This window comes from Melospiza georgiana, chromosome 14, assembly GCF_028018845.1.
Source record: "Melospiza georgiana isolate bMelGeo1 chromosome 14, bMelGeo1.pri, whole genome shotgun sequence".
Taxonomy (NCBI): domain Eukaryota; kingdom Metazoa; phylum Chordata; class Aves; order Passeriformes; family Passerellidae; genus Melospiza; species Melospiza georgiana.
In genome coordinates, this window is record NC_080443.1 from 17,232,834 (window position 1) to 17,252,248 (window position 19,415).

The 19,415-nt window shown below is 44.7% G+C and overlaps 3 protein-coding genes across 6 annotated transcripts; all 3 read left to right on the forward strand.

Moving 5' to 3' along the window:
* Positions 1 to 1,637: 1,637 nt before the first annotated feature.
* On the forward strand, positions 1,638 to 6,435 carry LOC131089627 (arylamine N-acetyltransferase, pineal gland isozyme NAT-3-like). Its single transcript, XM_058034458.1, has 2 exons — positions 1,638 to 1,724; positions 3,567 to 6,435. The coding sequence occupies exon 2, from the start codon at positions 3,574 to 3,576 to the stop codon at positions 4,444 to 4,446; it is 873 nt and encodes a 290-aa protein (XP_057890441.1). The 5' UTR covers positions 1,638 to 1,724; positions 3,567 to 3,573; the 3' UTR covers positions 4,447 to 6,435.
* A 3,111-nt stretch (positions 6,436 to 9,546) lies between these two features.
* Positions 9,547 to 12,865, forward strand: LOC131089629 (arylamine N-acetyltransferase, pineal gland isozyme NAT-3-like). Its single transcript, XM_058034461.1, has 2 exons — positions 9,547 to 9,624; positions 10,929 to 12,865. Exon 2 carries the CDS (start codon positions 10,936 to 10,938, stop codon positions 11,797 to 11,799), a length of 864 nt encoding a protein of 287 aa, XP_057890444.1. The 5' UTR covers positions 9,547 to 9,624; positions 10,929 to 10,935; the 3' UTR covers positions 11,800 to 12,865.
* Positions 9,555 to 18,047, forward strand: LOC131089625 (arylamine N-acetyltransferase, liver isozyme-like). Of its 4 annotated transcripts, none has more exons than XM_058034454.1 (2): positions 9,555 to 9,624; positions 17,152 to 18,047. In XM_058034454.1, exon 2 carries the CDS (start codon positions 17,157 to 17,159, stop codon positions 18,045 to 18,047), a length of 891 nt encoding a protein of 296 aa, XP_057890437.1. In that variant the 5' UTR covers positions 9,555 to 9,624; positions 17,152 to 17,156. The 4 variants fall into 4 exon arrangements, with proteins under 4 accessions (XP_057890437.1, XP_057890439.1, XP_057890440.1 ...); XM_058034456.1 differs by lacking the exon at positions 9,555 to 9,624 and adding an exon at positions 9,794 to 9,905; XM_058034457.1 differs by lacking the exon at positions 9,555 to 9,624 and adding an exon at positions 11,343 to 11,424.
* The last annotated feature ends 1,368 nt before the right edge of the window (positions 18,048 to 19,415 follow it).

A 19,415-nucleotide genomic window follows, 5' to 3' on the forward strand; every position in this document is an offset into this window, starting at 1 on the left:
GGGGTTCTGGAGCTGCAGGCTCATCCTCCGGCCTGTGGGATGGACAAAACCCAAGTGCACGTGGTGGATGTTGAGGATACAAATCCAGAAAGACACCCAGCCACAGCTTTGATGGCTGGAATTACATAAGGAAGAGAATGAATGTAGTGGGCTGGGATGAGAGTTTGAAAGGCATGGAAGAAAATGCTCAGTAGCAGAAAGGTTTTAGGGAGAGGAGTTGAGAAAAGCTGAGTATAAAACTACCAGGGAAAATGGATTTTGCTCCTTCTGGGTGGGAAAACACCTGTGTTTAAAAAGGGACCCCAGATTTCCCTGGAAGTGACCCTGAGCCAGTTCACATAAGAGAACTGGCAAGGGTTCAGTTCTGGCACCTTCTTTGGTCCCAGTAACTCTGGACAAGGAGCATGGATGGGTCTCCTCATACATTATACAGAGATGGGTCCACAGAATTTCAGGATGGTTTCCATCAGGACTGGGATCTGCCTGCTTGACTTCTGGCTTCTCCCTGTCAAAATGAGGATCTGTGGGAAGAGAAAACCAGCAAGATCCAGACAGGAGTATGAACTTTCTCTTTGTACTGATTTGGAGCTGCCAAATCAGATGAGCCTGATGAGGGCAGGTTCTCCTTTCCCTTCAGCATCTTGTGGCTTGGGCATGGGTTCTGTCTTGTGGGGTCACAGACAGGCCACTGATGGGATGATAAAGAGCCAAATTTGGATATGGGAGTGGAGCTAGTAATGGGTTATCACAGACATCTTAGTTTGATCTGATTTATTAGCTCTGCTAATTATCCCAATAAATCAGTGTTTGAATGGAACTTGGCATTGGCACTACATGTGAAGGACTGGAGCTGCTGTTGGGGAGCTACCAGGGAAGATCCAGCTGCAGATGTCAGGGAATGAATGAGACTTGACAAACTGCAATCACAGTTGGGAGATACAAAAGCAATATGAAATACTGTGAGAGGATGGAGCTCCCTGTGTGTTAATGCCTCATCTCTGTGCCAAGAGCATCTTGACCATCAGCAACATCTGCAGGTGATTCCTGTGGGCAAAGAGCAAAGGAGACACACACACTGCTGGCCCATTGCTTTCTTACATTCTATGAAATTTGCTGCAATAAAAACCACATGGAAATCACACAGACAGCAAAGGAAGCAAAGGTAGCAGTGAAGTTCCTGTGGTGCAGACTGGGGTAAGCAGGTTGCAGATGCAGGTTACTGTGTTGAAATCTTGGTGTTCTTCAGAAACAGTGCAAAAACCTTCTTGGACTGAACGCATGCAAGCTTTCCTTCCCCACATTTACAAACAAATAGTAATCTAATGACTGGGAGTAACAAACTACATCACCTGAGAAACTCCTGCACGCTACAGAAACCAAAATATTTTGGTGGCAGCCTGAACAGGTCCCTGCAGAGAGCATCAAACAGGTGAAAATGTGAAGCAGCCTCTGCTCTGACAACAGGCAGGTTTGCATTGCTGCTGGCTGTGCTGGCTCACTCCAGCTCTCATGCTCCACCCTTCGGGGTTTGGTTTGTTTTTTTTTTTCAGTTTTGCAATCTGACACAGGCGGGTGAAAGCAAGTTGAGGGAAAGGACATTCCCCTGAAGAGCAGCTGGAGAGCAGTCCTCAAGCCCTGTCTGCCTGTCTGTGCTGAGTAAAGCACAGCCACAATCCTTCCAGGCCAAGCCCCGGAGCACACTGGCACTTGAACTGAATTTCCAGGTAAGCCCTTTTTTTAACTCCTGGATCTTGGCAGCTGAGCGCTCTCTAACCAGGAAGTTAAATCTGTCTGGGGACAGAACACAGCAGGAATGGTGTAAGGGCAGAGCAGGGAGCTCAGCTGCTCGCTGTTGTAGCTACGCTGCTTTATTTACTCAGTGGTGAGCCTCAAGCTACTCGGGCATTTGTGCCATCTGCCTCATTTCAGCAACCCCCATGAAAACAGCCCTGTAAACACCTTCAAGAGATGGACAGACAGACAAATCCACACTAACACTCTCCTTGTAAGTAAAAAGTTACTGCACCTGTTCTGCTTGCTGTGGCAGAGGGAAAGAAAGGGAGAAAAGGGGAAAAACTGGTTTAACTGGGATGTTAAAATTCACCCAAGAAGAACTAAGCTTGTGCCAAGTTTTCAGAAATGAATGGAACTGTAGTTCTGGGAAAATCCTGGGAACAGCCAAAAGCTGAAGAAAGAGAACTTCCTGACTATGATGCTCTTAACCCTATCGTGGATCACTCAGGCCTGCTTGGATGTTGAGACAGTGGTGGCCATGATCAATAATCAGAGTTCTGTAAAGCCTCTGTCCTAAAGATTATGTGGGGATCCAAATCATGGCACCCTCTGTTTCTGCCAGGATATTATACAAAATGGGAATTTTTCATTATCTTTGTTTTATGTCCTGAAAGTACCTTTCCAAAATTCCCATATAATTTTGGGGTTGCCACTTTTCATGAGATTGGGAATATAATCCTGTTGAACAGTTGGATATTTTTCCTTTGATTTTACTTTGGGAGTTGCACACAGGAACGTGAGAGCATTTTTGGACCTCTTGCGTAAATAATGGGAACCAGATTGTTCCATATTTACAGATATCTGAAATTTAGCAGTGCCGGGGGAGAAATAACAAAAATACTTGGCTCAATCAAAATCCCATTCCATCCATCAAGGGCTGGGAAGGCTTGAGCTGCTTTCCAGCCCTGTGTTTGTGCAACAGCCTTGCATTGAGCCCTCTGCCATCCCAGAGGAGGGAAATGCCTGCTCCCTCACCCATGGGCAGCCACCCACCACTGGGAAGACACTGAACAGAAAGAGGAACTGCATCCCAAAACACGATTTTAGAAAATGTGAGGCCTCTGATCCTTGTGGTTTAGGCCCAAACCTTGGTTTCCTCCTTGTGCTGGAGAAGGGCTGTGATTATCAGGACTGGGGAGCTAAGCTGTGCTATGGGGAGGCAGCTCCCAGCAGATGCAGTAAAAACCCTCTCACAGCATTTTCTGCCCTAAAAACCCTTCTGCTCTCCAGGTCATGTCTGTTACTGAGGGCAGAAAGAGCAGGACCGGGTGAGACCAGCTCATGCCTGGCTGCCTAATAATGGATGAAACACCATGGCAGGACAGACTTGCTTCAGATTTGGTTGCAGAAGAGGTTCTGGATCACAGTGCAAGAGTGGGAGGGTTTGTTTTCTGCTTCTGCTTTGCTGAAATCATGAGCAAAGCAGTTCAGATCTGGGGAGTCTCAGTTCCTATAATTTCTAGCAGGGTAACATTGCTGCTACTGCTTTTGTTCCTTCCCACAGAGATTTGTAGCTTTGCTGGGCAGGATCTCTGCTGAAATGTGCTTAGCACAGCTGGAGCCTCTCATCACAGCTGTAAGAGAGGCAAATAAAAATAACATTTGTGCTCGTCAGCAGTGTCCCATTGGCTTCTCTCAGCATTATTACTCAGCTGCCTTTGATTCAGATATTAGTCAAATCCTGCTCTTTTTCTGGGCACCCATTATAAGGGATGGGGAAGAGCCTTCCAACTTCTGACATAGACTATTATTTTTTCCCACCTTTCTCTCAGAGGCAGCATGGACATCAAGGAGTATTTTGCCAGGATTTCTTACCAGGGCTCCCATAGTAAGCCAGACCTGGCTACCATGTCAGATATAGTCCAGCACCACATCCAATCTGTTCCTTTTGAAAACCTGAGCATCCACTGTGGAGAAAGAATTGAGCTGGACCTGGAAGCGACATACAACAAGATAGTGAGGAAGAATCGTGGGGGCTGGTGCATGGAAAACAACTACCTTCTGTCTTGGGTCCTGAAAACTCTTGGCTATGAAGTCACTCTTCTGGGAGCAAAAGTTTTTGTCCCAGAGCTTGACGGCTATCCAGAAGAAATTGATCATTTGCTGCTACGAGTGGATCTTGATGGCAAACCCTACATTGTAGATGTGGGATTTGGGATGGCCTACCAGCTGTGGCAACCAATGGAGCTGATTTCAGGGACAGATCAGCCTCAGACTCCTGGGGTCTTTCGTTTTCAGGAGGAGAATGGGACATGGTACTTGGACAAAGTGAAAAGAAAGCAGTGGGTTGTGAACCCGAGCACCTCGACTTCCCCAAATGTGGAAGATGAAGTTTGCCGTCGGGTTTATCTCTTTACCCTCCAGCCACGAGACATTGAGGAGTTCAGGGGCTGCAATGCCCACCTGCAGACAGCACCTGACTCCCTCTTTGTGACCAAATCCATCTGCAGCCTGCAGACCGCCGATGGCGTCCGGGCACTGGTGGGGTGGAAACTCACAGAGATAAAGTACAATTACAGGGACAATATGGATCTTGTGGAAATCAGAATGCTTGCAGATGAAGAAATAGAGAAAACACTGAGGGAGAAATTCAATGTAACACTAGACAAAAAATTTGTACCTGCCAATACGAGCAAGTTATCTCTGTTCTAACTCACTGCCTGGATTACAATTCAATTCAGTGGCATTACAGGCAATTCTTCCCTCTCTTTCTGACAAGCATCCAAAGGTTAATCTTTCTCCTTCCAGCTACACCTGTGTAAGGCAGAACATACTATCATGAATCTGGAAAACAAATGGATTTTCACAACTATTCCTGCCTTTCTCTTTAGGTTGGGTGCCAATAATTTCTGCTAAGTTCAATCAAATCATTTCTCTTGTGTTTGTGATTAGCGGGAAGCAGACTCAGCTCATTCCCTACTCCTTCCATCTCTTAAGAGCTTTTCTAAACACACCCAGTGTAGCTGGGCAGAATGGTGGAGCTGTATGTCTTTGTCTTTACTACCTGGTGCTGCCACCTGGGGAAAATGATACCTGCCTCTAAAATGAATACTGTATTATTTTGGGAGTGTAATAGCCACAACCACAATGACATCCTGGGCCTGTTCTCTTTGTTCTCACATCCACAACAGCCTCTCACATGGCACTCAGGCCATCCCACACCTGTGCAAAGTCACCATGTGAGTACTTGAGGACAGGTTATTTATGATGATAACAAATGCTCTTGACAATGCTTTGTTGTTTCAGACTTTGCACAGCTCCTGCTCTCTCAGTGACATAACCAGTGACATAACCTTTCTTTGAACTGAAAGCATCTCCTGACCATTTTGTTTGCTCACCCTCAGCAGCAGACTGCTGACAATACATGTTCCTTTCCTCAGACTACTCTGGGTGCTATTGCACATTAATTATTACAGCAGAACCCAAACACATGCACAGAATTCTTTTTGTGAAACAGATCTGTTCTACTGAGGATGTGTTTGCAGTGACACTAATTATATTGATATAAGGAGATGTGGTGAATCTTAATCACATACCTAAGGGCTAAGATTCCTAGTAGGAGAAACGACTCAAATGTGACCCCTTTGCCCTTTAAAAGATGCTTGATGTTCCTTTATGTACAAATCTTGGAAGCATTACAACTACGCACTTATAATTAAGCAAATTATATTAGTGAATTACAATTAAATAAAAAAATCAAGCACTGTGAACTGGAATTATTCAGACATTCCCCCCCCCCCTAGATTACAGCATTTATTCCCATAGTAAAAAATAAATGTGATTAATTAATGATGTTGTCCTGATTATTTGTACGTGCTAATTTTTGCCAGCTATAGCTTGTAAAAGGAGAATATCTCACTGAACATTTTTCATTTGTTATGCAGGCAATACAGGTTTCTAAAACTAGCAGTTCAGATTTAATAAAAGCTGCTATTCTGCATGTTCATAATGTATTTCTTAGAGGCACAGCAAGTTTCTGAAGCTGCTGTCTTCCCAGAATCATATTCATTTACATATGCTTGGCTGTAGGAGTGCAATAGCTCCTTATAGTACATGTGGCCCACCCATCCTATGAGAAAATGAAATGTGGTTGTAAAAGAAGGAGAGGCTTCTTATGGTGTGGACCAGGACCTTGCAACACAAATTATCAGAAGAAATTGTCCCAGGATCTGGCTTGGTTTTGAACTGACATTTTCTGTGGCCCCCAAATTAAAGGAGCTAAACTCAGTGGGACAGCAGGGAGAAAGCATTGGGATGAGGTAAAAGTGCAGGCGGATCTTTCAAAGCCATGGAGCAAGAGAAGATCCACACAGAGCCAAGATTCTCCATCCTTTGTGGGAACAAACATTGGAAACCCCTAGAAAGGGCTGTGCCTTCTCCTCTCTCCCTGTGTCACGGTGTTTCCTGCACTTTGTGCTGGCCCATAGGCTTGGGGAATGAGTCCAGAGCTATAAAATCAGAGACCTTTAAGATCAGAGTAGGGAGTTATGTCCATTGGCCCTGAGATGTAGTGTGTGGAGGGCAGGAACAGGGAAAGGCACTTTTCTCTCTGCTGACTCATCTGGAGTGTGTGCCCAGAGCTGCCCGGGAGCTGACCCTGCAGGGCACAGATCAGAGCTCCTGCCTCCTGCTCACCACAGGAGCAATGCAATGGAACTTGCTGTTGGAAGGATAAAAAAAGGAAAAAAATAAAAGAAAATAAAAGAAATAGTTTTCATTGCAGATAGCGCTTGTTTGTTTTTTTCTTATCACTAACCTTGGGGGCAGATACTCAAAGGCACAGCAGTTTGAGGGAGCTCAGAGTTCTCTGGGAGCAGCATCTTCCCTTTTGAAGGACAGGGCTTCTCTTTGAACCCTGGGGAATTGAGACAACTCTGTGACTTGGCAAATCTGACCCTGATGCTCATTGGGGCTGGTGTCAGCCACGAGGAACAGCTCAGTGTGCTGTGATGAGTTCAACAGCTGCCATCCCCACCCATAAATCAGTGACTTCCTGCCCTGGATTGCTCTCTAATCCTCAGTCACTTCCCATGAGAATCCAGACCACATCAGTGTCAACAGTGTAAAATCTGCATCATTTTTGCACCAGTGCTTTGCTGCTTTAGCATGGGTGCACCCACCAAGGTGCCCCAGGCACTGAAGCCCCTGGGTGACCTGCAGGGTGGAGGATGGGTTTGTAGGTGATAGCCACTTACAGAAGTTGCTCATGGTACCTATGCTGGTACCAGTGCAGGAGAGTTCAGCTGTCATTCAGTGATGTGGAACATTAAAATTTCCTCAACATTGTAAGTAGTTTGGGGACTGGATCATTTCCAGGCTCTCTATGCAGCACCCAACACAACAAATTGCTTGACAGGGATTTCCACATACATGCCAGTACAAATAAAGCAATCAAACCATCAGAATATAATCTAGTAAAAGAGAAGAAACTCTGCCCTCTGTGGCTGCTGTGCTGGAGGATAAGGCAGTCCCTGACAGGCAATAAAGGCTGCCTGGACCTTTAAGAGCTGCTGTTGCCAGTTCAGCTCTTCCTGGGACCTTTGGAGCAGCGCAGGGTGGAAAGCCTGAGCTGACTGCGTGCGAGGTGAGCTCTGCATGCCTGATCTTTAACTGCATCCTGCAGCTCTGGGTCAGCCCCTCTGGGAAAGCTCCCCCCTGTGAGTCTGCACAGCCTGTGCACAGCCCTGCAGGTGTATTAGCAAAGCACAAACTACAGGAACCAGGGAAAATGGGTTTTGCTCCTTCTGGGTGAGAAAACACCTGTATTTAAAAAGGGTCCCCACATTTCCCTGGAACTGACCCTGAGCCAGTTCACATAAGAGAACTGGCAAGGGTTCTGTTCTGGCACCCTATAGAACAATAAAAATTTTTATTTGTCCCAGTAACTGTGGACAAGGAGCATGGATGGGTCTCCTCATACATTATACAGAGATGGGTCCACAGAATTTCAGGATGGTTTCCATCAGGACTGGGATCTGCCTGCTTGACTTCGGGCTTCTCCCTGTCAAAATGAGGGTCTGTGGGAAGAGAAGACCAGCAAGATCCAGACAGGAGTATGAACTTTCTCTTTGTACTGATTTGGAGCGGCCCAGATGAGCCTGATGAGGGCAGGTTCTCCTTTCCCTTCAGCCTCTTGTGGCTTGGGCATGGGTTCTGTCTTGTGGGGTCACAGACAGGCCACTGATGGGATGATAAAGAGCCAAATTTGGATATGGGAGTGGAGCTAGTAATGGGTTATCACAGACATCTTAGTTTGATCTGATTTATTAGCTCTGCTAATTATCCCAATAAATCAGTGTTTGAATGGAACTTGGCATTGGCACTACATGTGAAGGACTGGAGCTGCTGTTGGGGAGCTAGCAGGGAAGATCCAGCTGCAGATGTCAGGGAATGAATGAGACTTGACAAACTGCAATCACAGTTGGGAGATACAAAAGCAATATGAAATACTGTGAGAGGATGGAGCTCCCTGTGTGCTAATGCCTCATCTCTGTGCCAAGAGCATGTTGACCATCAGCAACATCTGCACATGATTCCTGTGGGCAAAGAGCAAAGGAGACACACACACTGCTGGCCCATTGCTTTCTTACATTCTATGAAATTTGCTGCAATAAAAACCACATGAAGTCACTCAGAGGAAAGGAAGCAAAGGCAGCAGTGAAGTTCCTGTACTGCAGACTGGGGCAAGCAGGTGTAGGTTACTGTGTTGAAATCTTGGTGTTCTTCAGAAACAGTGCAAAAACCTTCTTGGACTGAATGCATGCAAGCTTTCCTTCCCCACATTTTCAAACAAATAGTAATCTAATGTTAAAAACGACAACACCTGAGAAAAAAAATGACATCACCTGACCACATCCAGCAAGCTATTGAAACCAAAACATCTTGGCCGGAGCAGGTCCCTGCAGACAGCATCAAACCAGTGAAAATGTGAAGCAGCCTCTGCTCTGACAATAGCCAGGTTTGCACTTGTGAAAAAACAGGCTTCACTCTCCTGTAAAAATTTAAAAGTTTAATAAACGACAATGGGAGACAATGACCATAGAGCAAAGGTTATGACGGCCGGGTGCATCTTGGCACTCGGGCAAGAGTTTGGAAACACCCTTTATATACCATTTCTATTGCATTGGCCTGTTACACATTTATAAACAATTATGCACACTAAACTTTTCCCTGAATTAGTTTATCTTTTCCAAGAAGTGTTTAGCATAGCTCCTCCTTTGTCCCTCCTTTTTGGTGCATGCCCATTCCTTGGCTGCGGTTTTAGTCCGTTCTTATCACCTCCAGTTTTTGGGCCCTGGTCCACACTGTCTTCAGACAGTGAGTGCTGATAGTTGGCACATCTGTAGCAGGATCCTCATCCTGTGCTCATTGGATGCTATCCTGTCCAAGCAGGCACTTTAACACAAGCATACTTATATCAGCTATTTCACAACTATGTCTAAGCTTAATTAACAACCGAAACAAAAACTGTACTTTTATAGCAAAGTCACTTTAACACCACACATACAAAATCCATGGAGTATTTGCAAAAAGCCAATATTATAACATGTATCTATAACACACACTGCTGCTGGCGTGGCTGGCTCACAGCAGCTCTCAGGCACCACCCTTCCGGGTTTCCGTTTCTGTTTGGCTTTTTTTTTTTTCAGCCTTTGCTATCGGACAGAGGCGGGTGACAGCACATTAAGGGAAAGGACATTCCCCTGAAGAGCAGCTGGAGAGCAGTCCTCAAACCCTCTCTGTGCTAAATATAGGACAGCCAGCTATGCCACTTTAACCTAGAACCACCCCAAGCCCCGGAGCACACTGGCACTTGAACTGAATTTCCAGGTAAGCCCTTTTTTTAACTCCTGGATCTTGGCAGCTGAGCGCTCTCTAACCAGGAAGTTAAATCTGTCTGGGGACAGAGCACAGCAGGAATGGTGTAAGGGCAGAGCAGGGAGCTCAGCTGCTCGCTCTTGTAGCTACGCTGCTTTATTTACTCAGTGGTGAGCCTCAAGCTACTCGGGCATTTGTGCCATCTGCCTCATTTCAGCAACCCCCATGAAAACAGCCCTGTAAACACCTTCAAGAGATGGACAGACAGACAAATCCACACTAACACTCTCCTTGTAAGTAAAAAGTTACTGCACCTGTTCTGCTTGCTGTGGCAGAGGCAAAGGAAGGGAGAAAAAGGAAAAAACTGCTTTAACTGGGATGTTGGTTTAAAATTCACAAAGAAGAATTAAGCTTGTGCCAAGTTTTCAGAAATGAATGGAACTGTAGTTCTGGGAAAATCCTGGGAACAGCCAAAAGCTGAAGAAAGAGAACTTCCTGACTCTGATGCTCTTAACCCTATTGTGGATCACTCAGGCCTGCTTGGATGTTGAGACAGTGCTGGCCATGATCAATAGTCAGAGTTCTGTAAAGCCTCTGTCTTAAAGATTATGTGGGGACCTACTCTGTGGCACCCTCTGTTTCTGCCAGGATATTACGCCAAATGGGAATTTTTCATTTTTGTTGTTTCCTGAAAGAACCTTTCCAATATTCCCATACAATTGTTGGTTTACCAGTTTTCATGAGATTGGGAATATAATCCTGTTGAACAGTTGGATATTTTTCCTTTGATTTTACTTTGGGAGTTGCACACAGGAACGTGAGAGCATTTTGGACACATCATGTCAATAATGGGAACCAGATTGCTCCATATTTACAGATGTCTGATATTTAGCAGTGCCTGTCTCTGGATCCCCCTGCAAGAGTGGGAGGGTTTGTTTTCTGCTTTGCTGAAATCACGAGCAAAGCAGTTCAGATCTGGAGAGTCTCAGCTCCCATAATTTCTAGCAGGGTAACATTGCTGCTACTGCTTTTGTTCCTTCCTACAGAGATTTGTAGCTTTGCTGGGCAGGAACTCTGCTGAAATGTGCTTAGCACAGCTGGAGCCTCTCATCACAGCTGTAAGAGAGGCAAATAAAAATAACATTTGTGCTTGTCAGCAGTGTCCCATTAGATTCTCTCAGCATTATTACTCAGCTGTCTTTGATTCAGATATTAGTCAAATCCTGCTCTTTTTCTGGGCACCCATTATAAGGGATGGGCAAGAGCCTTCCAACACTTCTGACATAGACTATTATTTTTTCCCACCTTTCTCTCAGAGCCAGCATGGACATCAAGGAGTATTTTGCCAGAATTTCTTACCAGGGCTCCCATAGTAAGCCAGACCTGGCTACCATGTCAGATATATTCCAGCATCACATCCGAGCTATCCCCTATGAAAACCTGAGCATCCACTGTGGAGAAAGAATTGAGCTGGACCTGGAACCAATCTACAACAAGATAGTGAGGAAGAAACGTGGAGGCTGGTGCATGGAAAACAACTACCTTCTGTTTTGGGTCCTGAAAACTCTTGGCTATGACATCACCCTTCTGGGAGCAAAAGTTTATGTCCCAGAGCGTGATGCCTACCCAGAAGATATCAATCATCTGCTGCTACGAGTGGATCTTGATGGCAAATCCTACATTCTGGATGCAGGATTTGGGATGGCCTACCAGATGTGGCAGCCAATGGAGCTGATTTCAGGGACAGATCAGCCTCAGACTCCTGGGGTCTTTCGTTTTCAGGAGGAGAATGGGATCTGGTATTTTGAGAAGGTGAGAAGGAAGCAGTGGGTTTTGAACCCGAGCACCTCGACTTCCCCAAAAGTGGAAGATGAAGTTTGCCGTCGGGTTTATCTCTTTACCCTCCAGCCACGAGACATTGAGGAGTTCAGGGGCTGCAATGCCCACCTGCAGACAGCACCTAACTCAAAGTTTGTGTTGAAGTCCATGTGCAGTATGCAGACTGCTGACGGCATCCGTGAACTGGTGGGGTGGAAACTCACAGAGATAAAGTACAATTATAGGGACAATATGGATCATGTGGAAATCAGAATGCTTACAGAGGAAGAATTAGAGAAAACACTGAGGGAGAAATTCAGTCTAACACTAGACAAGAAATTTGTACCTGTTGATAACAAGTTGTTCTAAGTCACTGCCTGGATTACAATTCAATTCAGTGGCATTTCAGGCAATTCTGCCCTCTCTTTCTGACAAGCATCCAAAGGTTAATCTTTCTCCTTCCAGCTACACCTGTGTAAGGCAGAACATACTATCATGAATCTGGAAAACAAATGGATTTTCACAACTATTCCTGCATTTCTCTTTAGGTTGGGTACCAATAATTTCTGCTAAGTTCAATCAAATCATTACTCTTGTGTTTGTGATTAGCGGGAAGCAGACTCAGCTCATTCCCTACTCCTTCCATCTCTTAAAAGCGTTTCTAAACACACCCAGTGTAGCTGGGCAGAATGGTGGAGCTGTATGTCTTTGTCTTTACTACTTGGTGCTGCCACCTGGGGAAAATGATACCTGCCTCTAAAATGAATACTGTATTATTTTGGGAGTGTAATAGCCACAACCACAATGACATCCTGGGCCTGTTCTCTTTGTTCTCACATCCACAACAGCCTCTCACATGGCACTCAGGCCATCCCACACCTGTGCAAAGTCACCATGTGAGTACTTGAGGACAGGTTATTTATGATGATAAAAAATGCTCTTGACAATGCTTTGTTGTTTCAGACTTTGCACAGCTCCTGCTCTCTCAGTGACATAACCAGTGACATAACCTTTCTTTGAACTGAAAGCATCTCCTGAGCATTTTGTTTGCTCACCCTCAGCAGCAGACTGCTGACAATACATGTTCCTTTCCTCAGACTACTCTGGGTGCTATTGCACATTAATTATTACAGCAGAACCCAAACACATGCACATAACTCTTTCTGTGAAACAGATCTGTTCTACTGAGGATGTGTTTGCAGTGACACTAATTATATTGATATAAGGAGATGTGATGAATCTTAATCACATACCTAAGGGCTAAGATTCCTAGTAGGAGAAACGACTCAAATGTGACCCCTTTGCCCTTTAAAAGATGCTTGATGTTCCTTTATGTACAAATCTTGGAAGCATTACAACTACGCACTTATAATTAAGCAAATTATATTAGTGAATTACAATTAAATAAAAAAAAATCAAGCACTGTGAACTGGAATTATTCAGACATTCCCCCCCCCCCCCCCCAGATTACAGCATTTATTCCCATAGTAAAAAGTAAATGTGATTAATTAATGAAGTTGTCCTGATTATTTGTACGTGCTATTTTTTGCCAGCTATGGCTTGTAAAAGGAGAATATCTCACTGAATCTTTTTCACTTGTTATGCAGGCCTACAGGTTTCTAGAACTAGCAGTTCAGATTCAATAAAAGCTGCTATTCTGCATGTTCATAATGTATTACTTAAAGGCATAGCAAGCTCCTGAAACCCTGGTCTTCCCAGAGTCATATTCACTTACATATGCTTGGCTGTAATAGTTCTTCATAGCACTTACGGCCCTCCCATTCTATGAGAAGATGAAATGTAGTTGTAAAAGAAGGAGAGGCTTCTTATGGTGTGGACCAGGACCTTGCAACACAAATGATCAGAAGAAATTGTCCCAGGATCTTGGTTTTTGACCCAAGTTTTTCCATGGCCCTCAATCTAGTTGGGGATCTAAAGGAGCTAAACTCAGTGGGACAGCAGGGAGAAAGCAGTGGGATGAGGTAAAAGTGCAGGCAGGTCTTGCAAATATGTGCAGTAGGAGAAGATCCACACAGAGCCAAGAATGACAGCTCAGAGCTCCTGCCTCCTGCTCACCACAGAGGAACAGTGCACTGCTCAGCAATGCAATGGAACTTACTGTTGGAGGATGGAAAGAAAAAAAAAAAAGAAAAGAGGTTTCCATTTCAGATTGTGGTAGTTTGTTTTTTTCTTATCACTAACCTTGGGGGCAGATACTCAAGGGCACAGCAGGTTCAGGGAGCTCAGAGTTCTCTGGGAGCAGCATCTTCCCTTTTGAAGGACAGGGCTTCTCTTTGAACCCTGGGGAATTGAGACAACTCTGTGACTTGGCAAATCTGACCCTGATGCTCGTTGGGGCTGGTGTCAGCCACGAGGAACAGCTCAGTGTGCTGTGATGAGTTCAACAGCTGCCATCCCCACCCATAAATCAGTGACTTCCTGCCCTGGATTACTCTCTGTCTATCATAAGTCACTTCCCACGAGAATCCAGACCACATCAGTGTCAACAATGTAAAATCTGCATCATTTTTGCACCAGTGCTTTGCTGCTTTAGCATGGGTGCACCCACCAAGGTGCCCCAGGCACTGAAGCCCCTGGGTGACCTGCAGGGTGGAGGATGGGTTTATAGGTTATAGCCACTTACAGAAGTTGCTCATGGTACCCATGCTTTGCAGTGCAGGAGAGTTCAGCTGTCATTCAGTGACGTGGAAGGTTAAAATCTCCTCAACATTGTAAGTAGTTTAGGGACTGGATCATTTCCAGGCTCTCTGTGCAGCACCCAACACAACTGGTTGGGTGCTTGACAGGGATTTCCACACATATGCCAATACCAATAAAGCAATAAAACCATCAAATATAATCTAGTAAAAGAGAAGAAACTCTGCCCTCTGTGGCTGCTGTGCTGGAGGATAAGGCAGTCCCTGACAGGCAATAAAGGCTGCCTGGACCTTTAAGAGCTGCTGTTGCCAGTTCAGCTCTTCCTGGGACCTTTGGAGCAGCGCAGGGTGGAAAGCCTGAGCTGACTGCGTGCGAGGTGAGCTCTGCATGCCTGATCTTTAACTGCATCCTGCAGCTCTGGGTCAGCCCCTCTGGGAAAGCTCCCCCCTGTGAGTCTGCACAGCCTGTGCACAGCCCTGCAGGTGTATTAGCAAAGCACAAACTACAGGAACCGAGGCTGATGGTGAGTGAAGGGCATTTCTAAGTGCAGCAGCGAGTGTTTGAGAGTGAAACTAACCCTTGATTTTGAGCCAGAGTGTGTGAAAAATGCCGGTATTGACTCACAGTGTAACTTTGAATCAAACAAACAATGTGGGCATGTACAAGAGGATCCAGCCTTGTAACTCCCTCCTGATTCTCAGCAGAGGAGAACTGATCCTAATATTCAGCCTAATTACAAAAGGACCCAGTGATCCCGAGGGACATGTGCAGACAGGCAGAACCAACATCTGAATCTCGAAGCTGCAGGAACACTGAGCACAGCTCAGCTGCTGCAGGGGCAGAAGCAAACAAGGCTGAGATCTGGACTGAGGCTTGGGATATTTGGCAACTCAGTTTTGGAATGCAAATTGTCCCCTGGGAGAGGGTTTGCTCACTGCTGCAGCCTCCTGGCTCACACAGCAGCAATGGCTGTGCCAAGGAAAAATCTGCCTGCAGGAAAGGCAGGGAGTAAACACTGATTTATGTGGATGCTCCCTAATGTCAATGATGTTGTAGTGCAGCTTTATTGTACTTAAACCTCTTTAAGTATTCATTGAGATTAGAGCACATGTTGTCAGCCACTGCAAGGCTGTCTCTTTAAATTGATGAGGCCAGAGAAGGGGCAGCTGGGGAAACTGAGGCATGGAAGGGAATTTTCCAAAAGGCTTTCCCAACATATTTTCCCAAAGCCTCACTGGCAGTGCCCTATGGGGGCTCTCCATGGCTGGATGAAGGGAGCTGGTTTTATTCTATGCTTTCACCGTATAATGGGGACACCCAGGCCCAGGAGATGGGTTACAGGGGGAGCATCAGGCCTTCTGCTCTGACCCAGGGCAGGGACTGACCTGGTTTTGCTTGAAGGTAAATTCCAAGTGTGTCAGACTCACCAAGCTGATGCACTTCTCTGGACTCCTGCAGGTCACAGAGATTCAGCTCCACGCCCTCATGGGGTAAAGATGTTTCTATCTTCCTATGTAAAACAGCTGAAAGTGGGAGGAGAAGGAAAAATGAGGCAGAGGCCCATAGGACGAGCCTGCCCAACACGTGTGCTGTGTGTTGGGGGGGAAATGGCTTTTTACAAGTGTTTCCAAGGAGATCCTGCTGCAGATGAGGCCCTTGTCCTAAAAAAGGGATGGAAAAATCATAAAATGCAGTATCAAAGAGACATTGTTGTTTTTTCATGTAGACTCTTTGGTTCCTTTTGAAGTGATAATGTTTATTTGTTATTCCCTTACTGCGATGATCTTCTATTCTATCAAATTTTCCTGTGGTTTGCATTAGCCAGTCTGAATGTTGGTACTAGTGCAGATCAGGAACAACACAACCAAATCATGTGAGTTGTGCTGCTGGCATCAAGATTGGGGTTAAAGTCTAGAGATTAGGCCATTGGTTGGGCTCATCTGCTTGGGTGGGGGCATTTCCACCCATGGATTTGAGGTGGGATTTTCACAGGCTTCTGGCATGGACATGGGGTCAAACTGCTGGGGGGAAACACTTGGAGCAAAGCTGAGAATATTCAGTGGAAGGGAGTTTGTCCCATCTCATCCACATCAAAGGATTTTTGGAAAATCCTTCCAGAGAATATTCAACTAGTTGAAGGAAGCAAGAAATCCTCAGACTTTCTGGAAATTAACACAGCCCTTAACAGATTGTGAATTGTTCTGGACAACAAATATCCTTGCACAGGAAAAAGCCAAATTAAATCTAAACTAAGGGCAAAAGAAATCCATGCAGAGAGAAGATGAGTCACTGAATTAAAAGTCTTACAGGGAACCTTTTGTATCTTGGCCACACAACCAGTGCCAATGACAGTGTCTTTCTGCTAATGAAAGGGGATCAGAGATACAGACAGAAAAACACAAAATATTTCCAATAATTTGATCTGAAACTAAAGCCTTTAGTTTGTAAAAGATGATCAAAGAAAAGAAAACATTATGACTTGCTTTGTATGTACTTTTAGATCAATTCCTTTGATCCTTAGGTTAGAAAAATTGAAGTACTTTCCTTTCACAGTCAAAGCCCTGTCTAAACTCCTCAGGGAAATTTAAGAGATTAAGAAAACAATGATCTACTTCACATGGAAACCTGTTTGAAATGGTGGCACACTGAGATGTTAATCCCAGTTAACTTAATCCATGAATGCAAAACCTTCCAGTTAAATTACTGTGAGATATAGAAAGAATTGCTTACCTGTAAAAGAAACAGTAAGATCTTGCTGCGACTTGGAAAAATTTTGTTATGTGCTATCCTCCTCTGTGGCCATAGATTCTGTTATGGCATGTGCTGTATCTTCCCATGGGAAAAACATCCTCCTGGTTTGAAGGCAGCCCCTAAGAGACGGGAAGCGTTATTGCCACCTGCTCCTGTCCCTGTCTCTTTTTAAAGAAATACTTAAAATTCTTTTAAATCTTCAATAAAACAGCCCCGATTACATGTGCAGGCTGGGTAACCTGTGCTACAGAAACAGCAGTGAACCCCTTGTCAGCTGCACAGCAGTAACTGGCTACTTTTCTGCTCCCACAGGCAAAATGAACATTCAGGAGTATTTTGGAAGAATATCTTACAACAAGCCCCATAAGGATGCAGACTTGCAAACCCTGACAGCCATCTTCCAGCATCACATCCACAGCATTCCTTTTGAGAACCTCAGCATGCACTGTGGGGAGCCCATCGAACTGGATTTGCAGGCTATTTACAATAAGATTGTGAGAAAGAAACGTGGTGGGTGGTGCCTGGAAACCAACTACCTCCTCTTCTGGGCCTTGCAAGAATTAAGGTATGATGTCTGTATTCTTGGTGCAAACAGCTATGAACCAGCACAGAAGGGATATGGTGCTCAGATGAACCATCTCCTGCTGAAGGTGGTGGTGAAAGGAGAGCCCTACATAGTGGATGCTGGGTTTGGTGGGGCCTACCAGATGTGGCAGCCGCTGATGCTGATTTCTGGGAAGGACCAACCCCAGGTTCCTGGCATTTTCCGCTTCGTGGAAGACAACGGCACCTGGTACTTGGAGAAAGTCAAAAGGAAGCATTGCATTGCTGAGCACAGCAAGGATGAATTCCCTCATACCCCAGAACTGGGGAATATCCGAAAAATACATAAATTTACCCTCGAGCCACGGCACATAGATGACTTCCAGGAGCTAAATGCATACCTCCAAGTGTCTCCAGATAACCTCCTTCGGAAGAAGTCAATCTGCAGTCTCCAAACCACCAATGGGGTCCTTGCCTTGGTTGGATGGACCCTCAGTGAGATGAAGTACAGCTACACAGAGGACATGGACCTGGTGGACATCACAACCCTTACAGATGAAGAGGTTGAGAAGACACTGAAAGATAAATTCAGTATAGAACTGGAGAACAAACTCGTACCAGTAAACGTTCGTGGCTTGCCACCTAATTTAGTGGATAAGATTTAACTGTAACACTGTGCTAGATGGATCTTTAAATAGCCAAGAGGAAAATTCTAAAATTAACATTAATTACAATAATCTCATTTTTAACTTGAGCTAGTCACAAATCTTGGTAAATTCCAGTACATTGCTAATTAACTGCATATATGAATTGCATATTTTTTATTAAACCTCTCCTTCTTTAGAAACCAAGACATCTTACTAGCTCTGTTTTGCTCATATGGAAGTTGGTTTTTGACTCCTTAACTTTTTGTTCACCTTCTCAAGAACTCATTTTATTGCAGATATATTTTGTGGCAAATGAGACCAAAATTATGCAGAAGGAGAGGTTGTGTTACCATTTTACAGAAAGGACCTCTAATCTTTTTTGGCATTATTTCCAATCTTTTACAAATTATTCACTTCTCTTAACAGTCTTAAAGTTGAGCTGAATTTGGCTTTTAAATACTGTAGAAAAAAGAAAGGTTAAGACTTTCTCAAAACAAGCCACCATTAGGTGCTGATTAGCTTATGAAAAGTTGAAAGACTTAAGTCCTGCTCCCTTTGCAGAAACTGACTTAAAGTAAGATATTTATCCAAGGGTACCTAAACCCTCCCCAAAATCTCTCTAATTTTGAGTACCCACTTTTTCTGATTTATCTGTGTCTCTGAATTCAAAATAAAATCTGTAGAAGATGAGATGATTCAACAGTTCTTAAAAATCAGGCTTTTGGTATCAAAACTGGAAAAAAGTTAGATCAATCTTTGCACACTATAATCTAAACTTTCGGGACCACACCTTCATGTGATGTCAAGAGGAGATGATGGTATTATAGATAAAATCTTCATATTTATTACAAACAGTATTCTGCACAAAAGCCACCTTAAAAAGTGTGGATGCAAAAGAAAGCCCTGGGAAGTGAGGATGTGCCACCAGTGTGGTTTCACAGCAAGACACCCATGACACAGAAGCCTTTTCCCTGATGATACCTGTGGTACTGTACAGGATGTGCCTTGAAAGAGGGTGACAGAAGAACATCAGCCAAGGAGAAGTCTTTGATTCTTGTTTTAATCAACCACACAGACCTACCTGATGTGCCTAAAACTCAGGTGCTTCCCCAGGTGCAGTCTAATGTGCTCTTTGCCTTTCCCAGAGGCCTCCTCTGATATTCCACCTCCATCCAATGAAGAAGGGACGGGCTTGACCACGGAGAATTAAATGAACAGCAATTAAAGAAACAGCACTGCAATGCTGTGGAGATGCAGGAGGCCAGGTTTTAGAGCAGAAATGCATTACTTGATGCAAATAAATATTTGCCATGGCATTCATTAGCTCCACAATAACTCCCTGCTACAGCTGAGGAGTTGAACAGCTTGAAACAGTTCCTGTGTGGG

Bases quoted from the DNA above. Each gene is read 5' to 3' on its own strand.
- LOC131089627 (XM_058034458.1), top strand. From the start codon at position 3,574: ATGGACATCAAGGAGTATTTTGCCAGGATTTCTTACCAGGGCTCCCAT.
- LOC131089629 (XM_058034461.1), top strand. From the start codon at position 10,936: ATGGACATCAAGGAGTATTTTGCCAGAATTTCTTACCAGGGCTCCCAT.
- LOC131089625 (XM_058034454.1), top strand. From the start codon at position 17,157: ATGAACATTCAGGAGTATTTTGGAAGAATATCTTACAACAAGCCCCAT.